Source organism: Loxodonta africana, chromosome 9 (genome assembly GCF_030014295.1).
Source record: "Loxodonta africana isolate mLoxAfr1 chromosome 9, mLoxAfr1.hap2, whole genome shotgun sequence".
NCBI classification, from domain to species: Eukaryota; Metazoa; Chordata; class Mammalia; order Proboscidea; family Elephantidae; genus Loxodonta; species Loxodonta africana.
The window spans coordinates 111,190,436-111,209,184 of record NC_087350.1 but is presented as its reverse complement, the minus strand read 5'-3'; the positions used below and the strand labels follow the sequence as shown (position 1 = coordinate 111,209,184).

The window sequence follows — 18,749 nt, the reverse complement described above, 5'->3', positions numbered from 1 at the left end:
GGGGGCCCAGATGAGCTTACTTTTTCCTACTTCAGCTTCTTGCCCGATTTCTGGTGTGTCCAGACTGCTTTTTTTTTTTTTATCAACGCTAAGGTGCTCTCTGTGACTAGTCAGGGATGTGAGCTACCTGTCTGCTCCCTTGGACAGCACTGGACTCTCTGATTGGTCCTCCTGGCTGGAGGCCTGCCCTGGCACGCTGTGTGCCAGCGTGGTGGGGACCTGCTGCGTGGCCTCTGTCTGTTACACTCCAGTGCTGGACTGATGGCAGCCCTCCACCTGCAAGTTGATGCGCCTGTTTGGGCAAGCTTGGCCACTGCTAGATCAGCGTGGGCGGAGGTCCCCGAGGGGTTTTTACCAATTATGCTGATGGATACCACTCGACTATTTTGTATCAAAGAATTCTGTCTTTATGTGAATACGCTCATGTAAATACACTCAAAGCCCTGCTCCTGGCTGTGGGACGTGTATTATAGTTTGTAAGGCTTTATGCTGGCTTCTGCATGGCTATAGATAACTCACTCTTGGAATAAAGACAGGGCTTGCTCTTCTTTCTGAGTCTGAACCGTCTTCATAAAGGAGCACAGGCTTATTGGCTTGGCTGTAAAGTAACAGAAATGGTCACAGTGATCATGAAAAGAAACAGGTTTTGTGCAAATTAATGTAGTTTCTTATTTATTGCTTTTGTAAATTGAATAAAAATGGACTTTTATGTAAATAGGCTGCTAAATCCTATACTATCACGGCTACTAAAATTAGTTGTAAACAAAGTGTTCTCCGTTGTAACTTTTAAGCTATTTCATGTATTTCTAGATATGACTTAAATTTTAGTTTTCATACATTATGGAAACATAACTGCGTACTCCTTAATTGCTTCCGACAGAACTTACATATCCGCTGTATGTAATATTAATTACCTTACAACAGTATTAATTTAGTTTGAACTGTGCAATTTGAACAAAGGAATGCAATGTTATTTTTTACAAAAACAAACTTGTCTATTTTTATAATAGTGATGTATTTGATGTGGACCAAATCCGCACCGCCATGTAAAACGGCCTCTTTTCTCACAGCGCAGTCACAGTTTAGGAATAAACACGGTCCTCTGGCCTTGCTTTTTGAAGTACCGCAAATGCCTAGGTCCCGTTTTCGAGCCAGGTTTCTTTTGAAGGGAAACTCAAAACCATTTTGAAATCTTTAGCTCAGAATTCATCAAACTGTACTCAAAATTGCGTTTGGTAATTTTCTATTGTTTTACTTTTTACAAGTGCAATAATTTCACATAATAAAAGTCCTGAGTGGGTGGAATATGTGATTGTTGGTGCCTGGTCCTTCTGGTGCTACTTTTACTTAAGTCTTTGTTTCCAAACCACCTTTCCCTGCATCTTAAATAAAGTTCCCCATGTGAGCACATGCAGCCCAGCTAAAACCAAGCTGAAATTTCTCCTCCTATCCTAGTCCGTGAGGAGAAGAACCAGCCTAACTTGTGTGTTTGGTGTGAATATTCAGTCAATAAAAATTATTTACCAGTGCACACAGTTGTGATCCTTTCAAATAATCCTCAGTAAAACACTGTGCTGCTAGGCTCATCTCCTGCTCTCGAAAGCAGACCCCCAGTAAAGTGACTACCTACCTGTGAATGAGTCTTTTTGGTATAAAACATGTTTTTCAACTAACAAATAGGTGGCCTCACAGAACAATCTGGCAAGGAAGGTCATAGAAAAGTCTTCTCTTATTAATAAATCTGTTACATTTTTTTTTTTTTAATTCACATTTTCACTTTGCCTTGTTGTTTGGTTCACATATCAACTGTTAAAGCAAGCCATATTTTAACCAGTACATTTAAATACTTGGTATATTTGAAGTTTACTGACTACATTTAAGTTATTTGCTGATACCAAAACAGGAAGTCATTTGGGGGTAGATTCAACTTTTGCATGTAATTAAAGTTGCTGCTACTTCTGTAATGATTTTTTTTTTTCTTGGTGCATATATATGTAAGGGAAATAAAACCATTACACGACGCTTCGTTTATTCATCATCTAAGAGTTGACAGTAAAAGGTCTATATATCAAAAACCACAAAAATATTATTTTCATTTTATAAATCCACCTCTTAGAATTTTCCTTATAAAATAGCTAGAAATTGAGACAGACTTAAATTTCTGTTCACATGCAGATTTAGGATCGGAGCAGTAAGAGCTGACTGCTTCTTAAATGCCTGACAGTAGAAGACTGGGGCAAGCGAACACTGTTCATACAGTAAAATTGTAAAGAATTGCTGATGGCATGGAAAACATTGAAAATATAATGAAAAATGACAAAGTTAAGCAGACCACATGAGCTCCACCTGCAGACGAGAGTTTACAGACAACGGCAGAGGAGACCAGACCGCATCTCTAAGAGGGTATTAAACGGGACTGGCCTTTCATGTTTTCCTGTATTGTCCAAAGTATACTCTGCAATGAACCTGCATGCTTTCATGGGAAAAACGCATCAGGGAACAAACGCTTGCTAAAGCGCTATGACTTGGCCACGGAGAGCTCCCAGCTTTTCCATATTAGGATCCCGTTACCAAGAGAGACTGGCTCATTGGTAAGTTCAACTCGATGCTCTGGAGAATGAGCTGCCTGAGCCCGCTCAGGACTGGGCCCATCCCTGTCGTACCCAGCTGGGACCAGCAAGAGGGGTCACACTCAACACGCAGGTGCATCTCAGCGGCCAGGTTATAGGGTGAGGGGAGAAGCAATTCCTACAGGAGCGGTGGGCATGGGGCACCCCACAGAATCCACTGCTATTACACAACTTTCTACAGTTCCCGGTGTGTGGTCCTGACACAACACCGTGGTTCCTGGAAAGCTCATGTTCAATTCTCGAAGCAAGGCTAAATAGAAAGCATGCTCCTCATGAAAAGAGTTTTAAGTGGAATTAATTCATATGCCACAAAACCCGCCTTTTTAAAAAAGTATAGAACTCAGTGGTTAATGTATTCACAGTTTATAATTCCAGCACATTATCACCTCCTAAGTAGAAACTCCACACCTATTTGCAGTCACTCCCCACTCCCAGCCCCTGGCAACTACCAGTCTACCTTCTAACTCTAGATATGCCTAGTCTGGACACTTCATGGAACCCTGGTGGCATAGTGGTTAAGAGGACGGCTGCTAACACAAAGGTCAGCAGTTCAGATCCACCAGCCATTCCTTGGAAACCCTATGGGGCAGTTCTACTACTGTGTCCTTTTTTTTTTTGGACCTTTCATACAAATGGAATCCTACAATATGTGGCCTTTGCGCCTGGCTTCTTTCACTTAGCATAATTTTTTTTTTATTGTGGTACAAATACATGTAACAAAGCATTTGCAGATCCGTTTTTTACATAATTCAGCCGCATTACTTTTCCTGGCCTCTCCTGCTGTTTCTCCAGGCTCTGCCCTCTACCAGGTCCAGGGTTTTTGCTGCTGCTGGGTCCAATCCCCTCTGATGAACTTCCAATCTCTTATCCCCCGGGCTGACGTCTCCACCCTGAGACAAAAAGCTTCAGCACAGAGCTTCCCTGTCCCCAAGGAGCATGCTTACCCATCCCTGACAGCCAAATATTCCACAGCCCTGGAAGCTCCTGTGGCCTCTGGCTTCCCAGGCCTTTGTTGGCCTCACCAGGCCTCCTGAGGCTTAGTTGGTGGCTCGCCGCTCAGTGGCCTCAGGTGTGAGCCTTCGTCCTCTCAGGCCCAGGACCAAAAGGCCCAATCCTTCACTGCAGAAGGGTTCCACACCTTGCGGCTTTCATCATGTGTGACCATCACCACTGTCCTTTTCCAAATTACTCCACCACCATTAACCCAGTGCTGCCTTAGCAAAGACTCCCCATTTGCCCATTTCTTTTAAGTGGGATCATACAATAGGTTTTTCCTTTCGTGACTGACTTTTTTCACTCAGCATGTTTTCAAGATTCATCCATGTTGCAGTATTTATCAGAACTTCATTTGTCTTTACAGCTGAGTAACAAGCCATTGCATGTATATACCAAGGAGGCCTAGTGATTAAGTACTCGGCTGCTAAAAGAGAGGTTGGTGGTTGGAACCCACCATCTGCGCCTTGGGAGAAAGATGTGGCAGTCTGCTTCCGTAAAGATTTACAGCCTTGGAAACCCTATAGGGCAGTTCTACTCAGTTCTACTCTGTGCTATAAGGTCGCTATGAGTAGGAATCAATGCCACGGCAGTGGGTTTGGTTTTCTGGGATGTGTCTTAGGCTGTGTTCTCTAGAGAGGCAAAACCAGTAAAGGGTATAAATATAGAGATTTATATCAAGGAAAAAGCTCACACGAATCTAGAGGCTGGAACATCCCAAGTCTGTGGATCAGGATAGTGGCTTCTCTAGATTCACGGAGCCACAGGCTGGCAAACCCAAGCTGGCAGATCAGAGAGCAGGGTTCTCACTCTCAGGGTGTGAAGATAGACGAATCCCAAGATCTGCAGATAAGCTGATAGCTCAAGTCCCAAGAGCCAGAGGTCACATGAACAGGAGGATGCCAGAGGATTGAGTGAGGAAAAAGCCAGAATGTCTGCTTCTATTTGGATGCAGGCCACACCCCCAAGGAAACTGCCTTCCAGTTGATTGGCTACTCACAGCAGATGGCATCATGGGAGTGATCACATATGAACACTGAAAATCATGGCCCAGCCAAGTTGACACACATTAACCATCACAGTCCACCCCTTGTCAACTTGGCACATGTACACATCTCCTTAAACCATACATAATCTCTGAATAAAGACAATTATAAAGTCATACTTGTGCCTAACATGATAAAACTAACATGGGTATGGCTGAAAATGCACTAGCCCAATTTATATCTTATATTTTATAAGTGAAGAAAACAAAAATATTTGATGCACACGTACAAAGCAGAAACACTTCTAACAATTAGTCCTCGTTTCTACAACAGGTCACGTGGCCATAAGTGGTATCTAGAACTACCTTCTTCCACCACCCATTCCATATTCCCTTTGCCCTCAGCAAGCACCTCGGCTGGTCATGGTTCTTTGCCTGGTGGGGTGACCCAAACCTTCATTTCTGGATGTGGATCATTAGTAGTCATATCGGAATTGGGTTGCTGTGGTTTTACATTCTATACCTGCAGAGCATAAGATCATGGGGACAGGAAGCAAAAATCTTACAAGTGGGGTCACTAGGGGTAACAGTGGGTGGTACCACTATTTCCACACCTTGATTCCTGGACCCATGAATCCTGGCTATGGGAGAAACAGTGCCATATATTAGATGCTGGTTTAGAGCATATACAGCCTCCTGGACAACACTGCCCCCAACACTACAAGGTATTGTCACCTAGCTGGTGCCATAATTGTGTCTTTGGAAGGCTATTCCATCATTGCATTGAGCCAGATGCTTTAGGGTGATGAGGAACATGGTAAGACCAGTGAATTCCATAAGCATGGGCCCACTGCAGCACTTCATTTGCTATGAAGTGAGCCCCTTGATCTAAGGCAATGCTGTGTGGGATACCATGATGGTGGATAAAGCATTCTGTAAGTCCACGGATGGTAGTTTTGGCAGAAGCATTGTGTGCAGGGAAGGCAAATTCATATCCAGAGTAAGTGTCTATTCCAGTAAGGACAAAATGCTGCTTTTTCCATGATGGAAGTGGTCCAATGTAATCAACTTGCCACCAGGTTACTGGCTGATCACCTCAAGGGATGGTGCCATATCAAAACTCAGTGTTGGTCTCTGCTGCTGGCAGACTGGGCACTCAATAGTAGCTGTAGCCAAGTCGGCCTTGGTGAGTGGAAGTCCATGTTGCTGAGCCCATGCATAACCTCCATCCTCACCACCATGGCCACTTTGCTCATGAGCCCACTGAGGAATGATGGGAGTAGCTGGGAAAAAAGGATGACTAGCGTTGACAGAACAAGTCATCCTATCCTCTGCTGAGGTCACCCTCTGGTGAGCATTCACATGAGACACAAATATCTTCACTTCTTTGGCCCATTCAGAGATCTGTCCACATACCTCTTCCCCATAAATCCTTGTCTCCAATTCTCCTCATGTGCCTTCCATGTCCCTGACCATCCAGCTAAACCACTGGCCAGTGCCCACGAATCAGCATATAATCACACATCAGGCCATTACTCCTTCCAAGCAAAGTGAACTAGGTGCACTGCTCAAAGGTAAGCCAACTGAGAGCATTTACCTTCACCACTGTCCTTCAGGGAGATTCCCAGAATGGTGCTGTTGCTGTCCACTTTCAAGTGGTGCCTGCGTATCACACAGAACCATCTGTAAACCAGGCATGGGCTTTCTCTTCAGTCAACTGATCATAAGGAACTCCCCGTGAGGTCACAGGTGCAGACTTGGAGATGGAAGGTAATGGGACGGGAGTGGAGACCATGGGCATTTGGGCCACTTCCTCATGCAACGTACTTGTGCCTTCAGGTCCTGCTGGGATCCGATCTCTTATATACCACTTCCATTTAATGATGGAGTACTGCTGTGCATGTCCGACTTTATGACTCTGGGTCAAACAACATCCAGTTCATGATGGGCAGCTCAGCCCGCATGGTGACTTGGTAGCCCATGGCTAACTGTTTAGTTTCCACTAAGGCCCAGTAACAAGCCAAAAGCTGTTTCTCAAAAGAAGAGCAGTTATCTGCAGATGGCAGGGCTTTGCTCCAAAATCCTAAGGGTCTGCACTGTGATTCACCAATAAGGGCCTGACAGACACTTCAAGCACCATTGGATCAGCTGGATCATATGGCCCAAGTGGCAGAGTGGCTTCACAGCAGTCTGAACCTGTTGCAGAGCCTTCTCTTGTTCTGGGTCCCACTCAAAACTAGCAGCTTTTTGAGTCACTTGATAAATAGGCTGGAGTAGCACACCCAAATGAGGAGTGTGTTGCCTCCAAAATCCAAAAAGGCCCGTTATCATTGTGCCTCCTTTTTAGTTGGGGGGGTAGCCAGATTCGATAACTCTGCCTTCACTTTAGAAGGAGTATCTCGACATGCCCCACACCACTGAGGAGGAAGGTGCCTAAATTTTTTGTGGGATTAATTTCCCACCCTCTAGCATGCAAATATTTTACCAATAAGACCAGAATCATTGACACTTCTTAATAAATCCAATCAGCATAACATCATCCATGTAATGGACCAGTGTGACATCTTGTAGAAGGGAAGAGCTATCAAAGTTCCTTTGGACTAAATTATGACATAGGGCTGGAGAGCTGATGTAGCCCTGAGGTAGGCAAGTGAACGTATATTGCTTGCCTTGCGAGCTGAAGGCAAGCTGCTTCTGATGGTCCTTCAAAACAGGTAAGGATAAAAAGGCATTAGGCAGATAGATAGCTGCATACCAGGTACCAGGAGATGTATTAATGAAACTACATCTGGAACAGCAGCTGCACTTGGAGTCACCACCTGGTTAAGTTTTCAGTAATCTACTGTCATTTTCCAAGATCCATCTGTTTTTTGCACAGGCAAAATACACAAATTGATTGGGGATATGGTAGGAATCACCACCCCTGCATTCTTCAAGTCCTTAATGGTGGCAGTAATCTTTGCAATCCCTCCACAAATGTCATGTTGCTTTTGGTTTACTATTTTCCTAGGTAGGGGCAGTTTTAATGGCTTCCACTTGGCTTTTCGTACTGTAATAGCCCTTACTCTATTTGTCAGAGATCCAATGTGGGGGTTCTGCCAGTTGCTGAGTGTATCTATTCCAATTATGCGCATTCTGGAACTGGGGAAACCACTACAGGATGGGTTCAGGGATCCACTGGACCTACTGAAATGGACACGAATCAAGACTCCTTAATAACCTGACCTCCATATGCCCCGCTCTGACTGGTGGGCCACAGTGACATTTTGGGTCTCCTGGAATTAGTGTCAGTTCACAGCCAGTATCCAGTAATCCCTCGGAAGTCTGATTATTTCCTTTTCACCACTGAACAGTCACTCTTGTAAAAGGCCGTAGATTCCTTTGGGGAAGGCTGGGAGAAAGATTAACAGTAAAAATTATCGGCAGTGTATTCGAGTCCTTCCTCAAGGGGACCAGCCACCCCTTCATTCGAGGGGTTGTGGGTCTTTAAACTCGCTCAAATCTGGAAATTGACTGACCATGACTCTGTATTCCGGCGATTTGAGTTAGACTGCTGTTCACCTGACTGAGAATTCACCTGTTTGTACAGATCAAGTAAATATTTAGTAGATTTCCTATTTCGCTCCTAGGGACACCATGACTAAGTAGCCAATGCCAAAAGCCCATATGAGTCAAAAGTATTCTGATTACTGCATTGACCCTGCTGTCCATTACTGTAACCAGGCCCACCTTGTCTTTGTCAATTGAGTGCAGCCACTTGGCCCCTACTACCAAAGGGTCCAATCAGCCCCACTGTAGTTAGGTGTCTTAATTCAGGTAGGGCAGCTCCCACCATCAAGTCTGATTTTCGTAAAACAGCAATCACAGCAGTCTTCAAGGATGCTGGAGCTCCCTTCACAAATTTGTTCCTCAGTTGTGGTAAAAGGTGTGCTCCCTGGGCACTCTGTGTGGGTCTGTGGGTCTAACCTGATAAATCCACTCTAACATGCCAATTTCCTTAAGCACTTGGATACTTTCTTCTACAGTGTACAAATACAGGTCTGGTATTTCAACTCTGTTTAGTGTAGGCCACCTCATAATCCATGCTTCAGCAACCCAACCAAATAAACTATTAGATCCTTTCCTAACTTTTCAAGTTGAAACACTGAAGAATCTGTGCTTAGTGGACCCACATCAATAAACTCACACTGACCCATCTTTATGTTCCTTGCACCATTATCCCACACCCTTAAAACAGCCATTCCCACATATATTCCCCAGGTTTCTGTTTGTATATATTTGAAAATTCAAGCAGTTCTTTCGGGGTGTGGCATACCTCCTCCTGGGTCACACTTTGTACTTCACCTTTTGCAACTTGCTGGGACTTAAGTCTAGTTATAGGTCTAGAAGCCAAAATCGATAGTGTAGAATTGTTTTGAGAGCATTTAGCATTGTCTTGCAAAGCATCTGCCACAGATCATGCCCCAGGCAATGACTCAGGCAAGGGCTCCTTAGAGGACGCTGGGCTAGGGCTAATCTCATTAGATGGGAGTGGAGGGGCTAATGGTTTTTCTGGGCAGGATGGTTTAGTAGACAAACATGGAGTAATCTCTTCAGATTGGAAGTGGTTCTGCTGGCAGGACTGATTCAATGGAATTTAGGGGCTCCGTGTCCCCTACTTCCTGATTATCTGCCCAAATGTTGCCATCCCAAGCTTCAGGATCCCATTTCTTCCCAATCAATCGCTTTACTTTAATTTCAAACACCTCTCGAGGTTGGCAATTAAGCTGGCATTGTAATTCAGCCACTCTTACGATAAGCCTCTGGGTTTGGTTTTTGGCAATTTCCGCTTTATTACTACATGAAATAAGGCTTTCTTTCAAAGCACAAGTGGAAGCCTTGAGGTCATTTATGTGGCACTTGAGCTTTGACTCTGAAGTCCTGGGTGCATCTCTTTCTTTCACCACTTTGTCTAGTGGAAGTAGGACCAATCAACTGACTTCCTTATACTTCTCATTCTGACAAAACTGTAGAAAGATGACACGTATGTGTTCACCCAGAGCCTCACCTTTCACCAATACCTGATCTACTGGTGGTGATATTTTGCATATTTGTATTGCCATCTCACACCATGGATTAGCACTGCCCTCCCTACTGCTGGAAGCAGAGTCATCAACATCTTTAAGACTAACCAGACTTGAGAACCAATTTAGAAAACTCATCCTTAAAATTTGATTCCTCTAGAACCACTCTCAGTACCAAATGTCTTAGGCTGGGTTCTCTAGAGAAGCAAAACCAGTAAAGCATATAAATATATATGGAGAGAGATTTATATCAAGGAAACAAAACAGCTCACGCAATCGTAGAGGCTGGAACGTCCCAAGTCTGTGGATCAGGATTGAGGCTTCTCTTGATTCACATAGCCACAGGGGCTGGCGAACCCAAGATCGGCAGGTTGGAGAGAAGGGTTCCCACTCTCAGGCTGTGAAGATCGACGGATCCCAAAATCTGCAGATAAGCTGATAGTTCAAATCTCAAGAGCAGGAGGTGAGATGCACAGGAGGCAGCTACAGGATCCAGAGTGAGCGAAAAGCCAGAACGTCTGCTTATATTTGGATACAGGCCACACCCCCAAGGAAATTCCCTTTCAACTGACTGGCTACTCACAGCAGATTCCATAATGGGAGTGATCACATGTACACGCTCAGAATCACGGCCCAGCCAAGCTGACACACAATATTAAGCACCACGTTTTGTTTATCCAGTCATCTGCTAGTGGACATTTAGGTTGTTTCCACCTTTGGCTACTGCAAACAGTGCTGCAATGAACATTGGTGTACAGGTTTCTGTTTGCATCCCTACTTTCACTTCTTTTGAGTATATACTTGGGTTTGGGATTGCTGGTTCATATGGTAGCTCTATGTTTAACTTTTTGAGGACTGCCAAGCTGCTTTCCATAGCAGCTGCACCATTTCATATTCCCACCAGCAACAGATGAGGGTTCTAATTTCTCCACATCCTTGCCAACACCTGTTATTTTCTGTTTTCTTTGCTCACAGCCATTCTAGTGAGGGTGAAGTGGTATCTCGTGGTGGTTTTGATTCTCAATTCCCCTATGACTGATGACGTTGCCCATCTTTTCTTGTGCTTGTTGGCTGTTTGTATATCCTCTTTGGTGAAATATCTATTCAGTTCCCTTGCCCAATTCTTGATTGGGTTGTTGTTTTGTTTTTAGGTTGTAGTTAATCACATTTTGGATATTAAACAATCATCATCTGATACATGGTTACCAAATATTTTCTCCCATTCTGTAGAATGTCTCTTCACTTTGTTGCTAAAGCTTTCTTTGATGCACAAAAGTTTCTAATTTTGATAAAGTTCAATTTACCTCTATTTTTCTTTTGAAGTTTTGTGCTTTTGGTGTCACATCTCAGAAACCATTGCCTAATCCAAGGTTACAAAGATTTATGGCTACATTTTTTTCTAAGAGTATTACAGTTTCAGCTCTTAACAATTGGGGTTTTAATCTATTTTAATTTTTGTACATGGTCTGAGGTATGGGTCCAACCTCATTCTTTTGCATGTGGCTATCCATTTGCTGAAAAAGATTCTTCCCTGCATTGAATTGTCTTGGCACCTTTGTCAAAAATCAACTGACCATAAATGTACGGGTTTATTTCTGGACTTTCAGTCACACTCCTTTGATCTGTGTGTCTATCCTTCCACCAGTACCACTCAGTCTTGATGACTGTTGCTTTACAGTTTTTAAAATTTGTTTTCCAAGATTGTTTTGGCTATTCTGGATTCTTTCCATTTCCAAATGAAATTTTAGGGTCGCTTGTCAACTCCTACCCCCAAAAAGAGGCAGCTGGGATTCCGATAGGGGTTGCATTTAGTGTGCAGATCAGTTTGGGGAGTAGTGTCATTGTAATAATGCTTCCAATTCGTGAACATGGCTTATCTTTTTATTTAGGATGTTTTGTAGTTTTCAGCATGTAAGTCTTGCACTTCTTTTGTTAAATTTGTTCCTAAGTATTTTATTCTTTTTGATGCTACTTTAAGTGCTTGAATTTCATTTTTTAATTGTTCATTAAACAGAATAATGAACAGAAACAGAATTATCTTATTCTACAACATTACTGAACTTATTAGTGGTAATAGTTTAATAGTTTTTTCTTTGTGGACACATTAGGGTTTTCTATATATAAGATCATGTCACCTGCAACTAGAGACAGTTGTGATTTTTTTCTTTCAGTCTGGGTTATTTCGTTTTCTTGCCTAATTGCCCTGGCTGGAACCTCCAGTGCAACACTGAATAGCAACAGTGACAGCAGACATCCTAACCTTGTTCCTTCTCTTTGGGGGAAGCTTTCAGTCTGCCACCATTAATTCTGATGTTAGCTGTGGGTTTTTCATGTGTGCCTTTTATGAGGTTAAGGAAGTTCCTTTCTACGCTTAATTTGTTGTTTTTATCATGCAATGGTGTTTGATTTTTTCGATTTTTTTGTTGTGCATCTATTAAGATGATCCTGTGGCTTTTGTCCTTTAATTATGATATATTACATTGGTTGATTTTTTTAGTAAACCAACCTTGTCTTCCTGGATCAATCTCAATTAGTTATGGTATATAATCCCTTTTTATATTTTGCTAGATTCTGTGTGCTAGTATTTTGTTGATAATTTTTGTGTCTGTATTCATCCAAATAAAATTTAATTTGCACACCACAAACCAAATATTAATTCTGGAAAATGATTTTATGAGAATCATAAAATTTATGGTGGTTTAGAAAAGGCAAACTTGGAGAAAAGAAATCATTGATGTTCTATATTTTTAAGCAAACCAAATAAGGAAGTGGTAGTATCAAGGAAAAACACATTAATACACTCAAAAACTCCCTAAGGTATTTCAAATAAAAACAGTCAGACATACAGAGGCATAAATGCATCTTGGCTTTACTGGACCAAAAAGAAAGGGAGATGCTTTAGGAACACAAGTTGTTCAGCTGCTTCACCTTGTACTGAATTTCCCGAGGAAAGTCAGACAACTAAATAACTTGTACACAGAGCCTCGAACCCACAAGTGCGTGCTCTGATTTGGTGAGTGGCAGTACCTTTTCCTTAATGTGGAGATGAGAATAGGCAAGTCACTCCTGCTGAAAGGCAATTTCTTCTTCCCTTCCTCAGACTCCCCCGTCCCAATAAAAGAGCATCCTTCTTTATTAGCCCTTGGATGATTTTCTTTGCCAGTGAGGTGATTTAAAACGTCTAAATATGTTGAAGCTCAACATTTACCACATAATAGATCACTAATTTCTACGAAATTCAGATTACCCTTTCTTTCCAGATAAAAGGCATCCAGATGAAGTAAACTAACATTTCCGTGTTGAGTTCTTTGCTCACATCCCTCATTAACATAGCAGTTATACCCACATGAGCCATCGAGGTCTTCTAATGGAGATTTTTTTAAGGCTTTAAAAGGCTCTGTGGACTTGAAATATGGGGATACAGAGGAACATGAGTAGTTGACAAAGATTTGTTTTTCTGTTCAAAGACACCAACCAGTTATTTCCATAACATTGTAAGGCAACAGTTAATCCTCAACATGTCTACAAACCAGTGAAAAGAAATGGACAGACAGACATCATTCTTCCTCCAGCTCAGGCTTCCTTAGTGGTAACATCTCAGGGAACCCAGCATGCTCATTTCCATCTGCTAAACTGGAAACAAGAGGTGCTTCTTGTGACAGGCATTCTTAGGTCAGAGCCAATGTGGATTTTAAGAAAGAATTACTTTGAAATTGCAATTCTTCACATTTGCCCTGAATACGCAGTATTGTGCTACTTACAGTTAAATTCTGTAGAAAATAATACTCTTGTGAGTGAGTTTGCTACAGTTTGAAAGCATCCTTATTCAAAAAACCAACGGGCTCTATCATCTCAGAGGCTACAGATGGGACAGAACGGTGTGCCTACTAGAGAGCCACAAATGTCAAGTCTAATCACTTAGCCATTTCTGATACTAAAGCCACCTTCCAGAACACTAAGCATACCCTGAGACTAGTGAGCAGCTTGTCAGTGACTCTGCACAGATGGAAGCTTCGTGATGCTAAAGAAAACCAATGGAAAGGAGAATTGTCTGCACAGGAAAACAACCCCATGGCCAGACGACGACCACATCATTCCTGACAGGATCAGGAACATCCCTGGTGAGAGGGAAAATCACAGCGAACACTTTTCCACACCACGGCCTCAACATTTGAGATTCTGCTTTTCTTCCACAAATAATTTTTAGCAATCTATTTCAAATTAACCACAGGGACAAAAAATAATGCTCATGTTCTGAAACTCATTGAGATATTACTGTTTCTAACTTTTCCTCCACAGCTGTGATTCTCTACAAGCCATAATGAGCCACCTGGCCTAACAGATCAGTCTGGGGAGAACCCGACCTGTGAGGCATTTGAGTTTGATGATAAATGGTGTCTCCAGAATCCAGGAAAAGTAACGGCTCCAGGTGCAGGACCCAACACCTGCTCCAGCCAGCCACGCAGGCCAGAATGGACAGGTGGGCTTGTGCAGGGTCCCAGAGCAGGCCGGCGCTAGGAGGAGCACAACTGAGATGGCACATGGTGCACACGGCCAAGCAGCTTCACCACCAGCCTCCTGTGGGCACGTGCACGCTCCTGCGGCCTGGGTGGACCAAAGGCTGCTCTTCCAGGAAGCAGCCCTCTCATCCCCACCGTCACCAGAGATAACTAGCTCACTTTTTTTTAAAACTATGACTTTTTCTTAAAATGTCCTTTTGGCTTATGCTTGCTAAACTCAAATGTGTCCAACTTTCTCCATTTGTTAATGGGAAGAAAGAAGCACAGTTTACCACTGGTCTAACCAAACACTCCACAGCTGAAGCCAAGGCACCCGGGAGGCACTGTTCCGAGACTCCACATGGGTTCCACGCACCGCTAGGTCCTGGGACTGCCACTGTGGCTCTTGGAACACCACCAGTGGCTAGAGGTACCACGGTCTCATTCGCATATGAGCCACAGCCTCAGTCCCAGGAAAACCCGCCTCACTGGACAGCAAGTTACCAAGAAACTAGTCTGCTCAACTGGCCAGAAAACAGACACAAACAAGGACCCAGTGCATCCACAAGATTATGTCCTACAGGATTGACCTTGCAGAACAGAAGACTCCTACAAAACAGTGAAGAGAGAATAAATATGGATGAAATGCCCAGCCGCTCCCAACCCCTACTCCAGAATAGCCAGGCCGGTGACTCAGTGCACTGAGGAAGTTAAGGACGTAAACTTGTACCACCCTCACAGGACTGCCCTGACACAAACAGCATCCTGAACAAAGAGCGTGAGAACCCAGAGGAAAACGAAGTCAGACCAACGCTCCACTTCTCACACTAGTCAGGTGGAGAGGGAAGCAGACGTGTCAGAAGGAGACAAGGCATCAAGAGCCACCTGGAAAAGCAGCACGGCAGAGGGTCATTGACCCTGTCCCAAGGACGGTGAGTCATTGCTGGGCCCAACCCCATGTCACGAGGTCCTGGGCCTCAGTACAGAGACACTGTGCTCTCCAGAGCTGCTGAAGAAGCCCCGCTCTCAGTACAAGCCCATGGCTCTTACCGGTCCTTACTGCAATCTCCAACAACCTGAAAGCTAGGTCTCGGGGGAATCACGGCCCCAGTGAACAGCATTTTACCACCACTCACTGACACAACAAATGGTCTTGGGCTTTAATTGGAAATGAAATTTTTCTCACTAACAATGGCCTGATAGTACCTTGTACATCTTTCATGATCCTGGGGGACAGTTACTGAAGTAGTCTCTTGGCTTTTGTCCTTAGTCATATAAAATGACGTACATGTATAGTACCCACAAGTGCTTAAGTGCCAGAATACTGGCATTTTCAAGTGTCAGAAGGCCACGCATCACTGCCCACAGCGTACCCCTTGTAGTGCTTGGCCCTAAAGTGTTACCCCCCACAGCTCTGTGAACACGTTACAATTCATTGACGTAGGTCACAAACACCCACATCCCACAGGGAGAAACCAGGTCTCATGGAGTACCCCATTCAGCACGCACTTGGAATTCATCCACAGATTAAAACACAAAGAGGTCGTAGGTGCACACCCAGGCAGAGGGAAATGTCCAATCGGGAAACTTCTCCTTCAGTGCATCCAACTGGGGGGATCGCTTGTCTTCCCCAAAGAAATGGTGGGCAGCCAGAGCCACAGTGACCATTTCTTCCGGCTGCTCTTCAGAGACCTGGAAGAGAAAATCAGTTAGCTCCCTCGCTCCCTGAAGTCGGAATGCTGAACCCCACATGATCTTGCTAAACACCCCCAAGAGCCTGCTCAGCAATACAGGCAGAGCTGGGAATGGCCCACCTGTACTTCAATCCAGAACTGCCATGCAGAGGCCTGGAGTCCGTGGGAGTAAAACACAAAGTAGTCCCCTCCTTTACTGGTGACTGGGGTGCCGTTGCCCAGAGACCACCGGGAAAGTGTTGACCCTTTGTGAGTTCGGACGTAGAATGACATATGGCTCGGTCCTGCATGACAAGAGAGGAAAAGCACGGTTAAATCAATCTTAAAGTACCAACAAGAAAAGCACTGAACCTCCGACCCAAACCAGACAACAAAGGTTCATGCTGTGTGTAGCTTTAAAGATGCTCACTACAAACGGAACATAGGCTAGCAGCTGAGATTCCATGAGCTTGAACAAGGGTAAGTGATGCGGGAGAGCGGAAAAGGCAGAGACTTCACAGTGGGAGGACCTGGGCTTACATCTCGGCCCCGCCACCTAGTGGCTCTACAGCATCACCAATTCCTGTGATCTCTGAGTCACAGTTTCTTCACCTGCGAAATAGACTTTTTGAGAGGATTATAGTAGAAAAAGCAGGTGAAGGTGCCTTGGAAAACTGCAAAGTGCTACAGTACTGAGTAGGATTATTAAGGCAAATGGAGTTGATATGTAACACCTTAAATATTTCTGACTAGTCCTTCCCTTTAAGCAGCAGGGTGAAACATCAGCTGGGATCTCACAATTTAACCATAAGAAAACAACAACTGGGGCTTCCAGGAAGCTAAAGACAGTGCGAATGCCTAGGACTGTGTCTCTCAACATTTCATCCAGAAATGATACAGAGCACCACAAAAAAATAAAACTAAACAAAAACTGCACCCTCTGCCTAACTTAAAGACAGAGGATACCTAAACTTCAAAATAACCAAGCAAAAAATTCCTAGGGGCCAATCTCTCATGCTCTGACCCCCACTCCCACCCCACCCCCCCGCCCCCCGCTATAATGCTTTGTGGCAAGCAGAGGCCGGCCAGGAGTCCACTCTGAGTCTGAAAAGAGTACTCAAGGGTCCAGTCAGAAGCAAGCACGGTTTACAGGGAAGAGGCTTAGAAGTACACACAATTTGAAGTGGCGGTCCTCAAAAAGCAAAGCTTCTAGGGGAGAGAGAAATAAGGCAAAAAAATAACAGAGAGGCACGAGAGAAGAAGCACGGTTAAATCAATCTTCATGTACCAACAAGAAGAGCAATGAACCCTATCTTTGCCGTCTGGGTGATGACGGTGAAAAGAAGTCAAAGGGGGAAATTCAGGGCCCTGCCAGACAAAAGTTAACCAAAAAACTGGCAGATACATAACTCATCCCCACCCCACCACATAATTATAAAATATTGACAGCTGAGACCTACCATATGAATCATAAAAGTAAATGTGAATAGACTTAACTCATCCATTAAAAGAAACAGATTTTCATCTTGGCTTACAGAGCCAGATCCAATCATATACTGTACTCAAGAAGCACACTTAAAACAGAGATATTCAGGGAGGGCAAAAATACAGGAATGGACAAAGGTATTCCAGGCAAATGTAAACCAAAAACCATGGTATCTGAGTGGTTAGGAGACACAACCATTAAATGCAACATGGGACCCTAGGCTGGATCCTGGGAGATGAAAAGGGTATCAGGGACACACTGATGAAATGGAATAAGGGCTACAGTTTAATCACTAGTATTGTACAAGTGTTAATTTCCTAGTTTGGACACTTATACCATGGTTACATGAAGTGTGACTCCATGATCTAGAAACCACAACCTACAAATGGCTTCTCAGTCTTCCTGACGTAGAACTGCTTCAAATCAGAAGATTTCTACTGCTGTCCTATTTTCATCTCCAAAAACTCTAAAATCATCCAAAAAGCTCCAGGCTGAAGTAGATGTTTAGATTTCAGATCAAAGCGGAAACCCCCCTCAACGCAAACAAAAAAAACCCCACTACTGATCTCCTGAGACCCGAACCCGAAGGAAGCCACATAATTTTTTTTTTAATTTTTAGTGTGCTTTAAGTGAAAGTTTACAAATCAAGTCAGTCTCTCATACAAAAATTTATATACACCTTGCTATATACTCCTAATTGCTCTCCCCTAATGAGACAGCCTGCTCCTTCCCTCCGCTCTCTCTTTTCGTGTCCATTCCGCCAGCTTCTAACCCCCTCTGTCCTCTCATCCCCCCTCCAGATAGGAGCTGCCAACATAGTCTCAGGTGTCTACTTGATCCAAGAAGGAAAGCCATATAATTTATCAGTCAAAACAACTTTAACAGTAAAAGGGGTGACAAATGGTCATTCTATGCAAACTGCCGATATAATAACTTAAAAATAGGTAAAATCCACATTAAGAAGCTAGAAAAAGAGTATCAAATGGAATCCCTAATAAGTAAAAGAATCAAAATAAAACTAAGAGCAGAAACTACAGAAATAAAAAAGAGGAAAAAATGCAAAGTGAAAAGCTAGTTCTTTGGGAAGATTAATAAAGCTGATAAACCTTTAGCAAGACTAAAAAAAAAAGTAAAAACAAAAATCACCAATATCAGGAATGAAAGAGCAGATGCTATTGATATATAAAAAGACAATAAAGGTCTATTATGAAGAACTATGTGTCAATAGATTTGAAAACTCAGGAAAAACAGACAAATTCCTCAAAGAACGCTTATCAAAACTGTCACGCCAATACAAATTCTAGATTGCCCTGTATCTGTTACATAGCATAATTTTAATATTTTCCACAAGCAAATTCCAGGCTAACACGACTTACAATGAATTTTAACAAACATTTAAGGAAGAGATATAATGTCAATA

At 43.4% G+C, this 18,749-nt stretch overlaps 2 protein-coding genes across 5 annotated transcripts in view; one reads left to right on the top strand and one right to left on the bottom strand.

The window, feature by feature from the left end:
• The window catches only part of RIC1 (RIC1 homolog, RAB6A GEF complex partner 1), a 135,918-nt gene that overhangs the window by 109,562 nt on the left and 7,607 nt on the right, over window positions 1-18,749 (top strand). The window contains exons 26-27 of one of the 3 annotated variants that reach the window (XR_010322867.1): window positions 2,176-2,591; window positions 6,225-18,499. Coding sequence is in view for 1 of the 3 variants with exons in the window: in XM_064290534.1 (XP_064146604.1) it covers window position 2,176 (1 nt within the window). In the remaining 2 variants the exon portion in view is untranslated. Of the gene's footprint in view, window positions 1-2,175; window positions 18,500-18,749 lie in introns of those variants that run through there. The other 2 variants (XR_010322868.1, XM_064290534.1) reach the window with 2 other exon arrangements.
• The window catches only part of ERMP1 (endoplasmic reticulum metallopeptidase 1), a 55,871-nt gene continuing 37,169 nt past the window's right edge, over window positions 48-18,749 (bottom strand). For both annotated transcript variants that reach the window (XM_010587954.2, XM_023545283.2), the window contains exons 14-15: window positions 15,985-16,148; window positions 48-15,862 (exon numbers count right to left, since the gene is read on the bottom strand). In XM_010587954.2, the coding sequence (XP_010586256.2) occupies window positions 15,698-15,862; window positions 15,985-16,148 (329 nt within the window). In that variant the 3' untranslated portion in view covers window positions 48-15,697. The remainder of the gene's footprint in view (window positions 15,863-15,984; window positions 16,149-18,749) is intronic.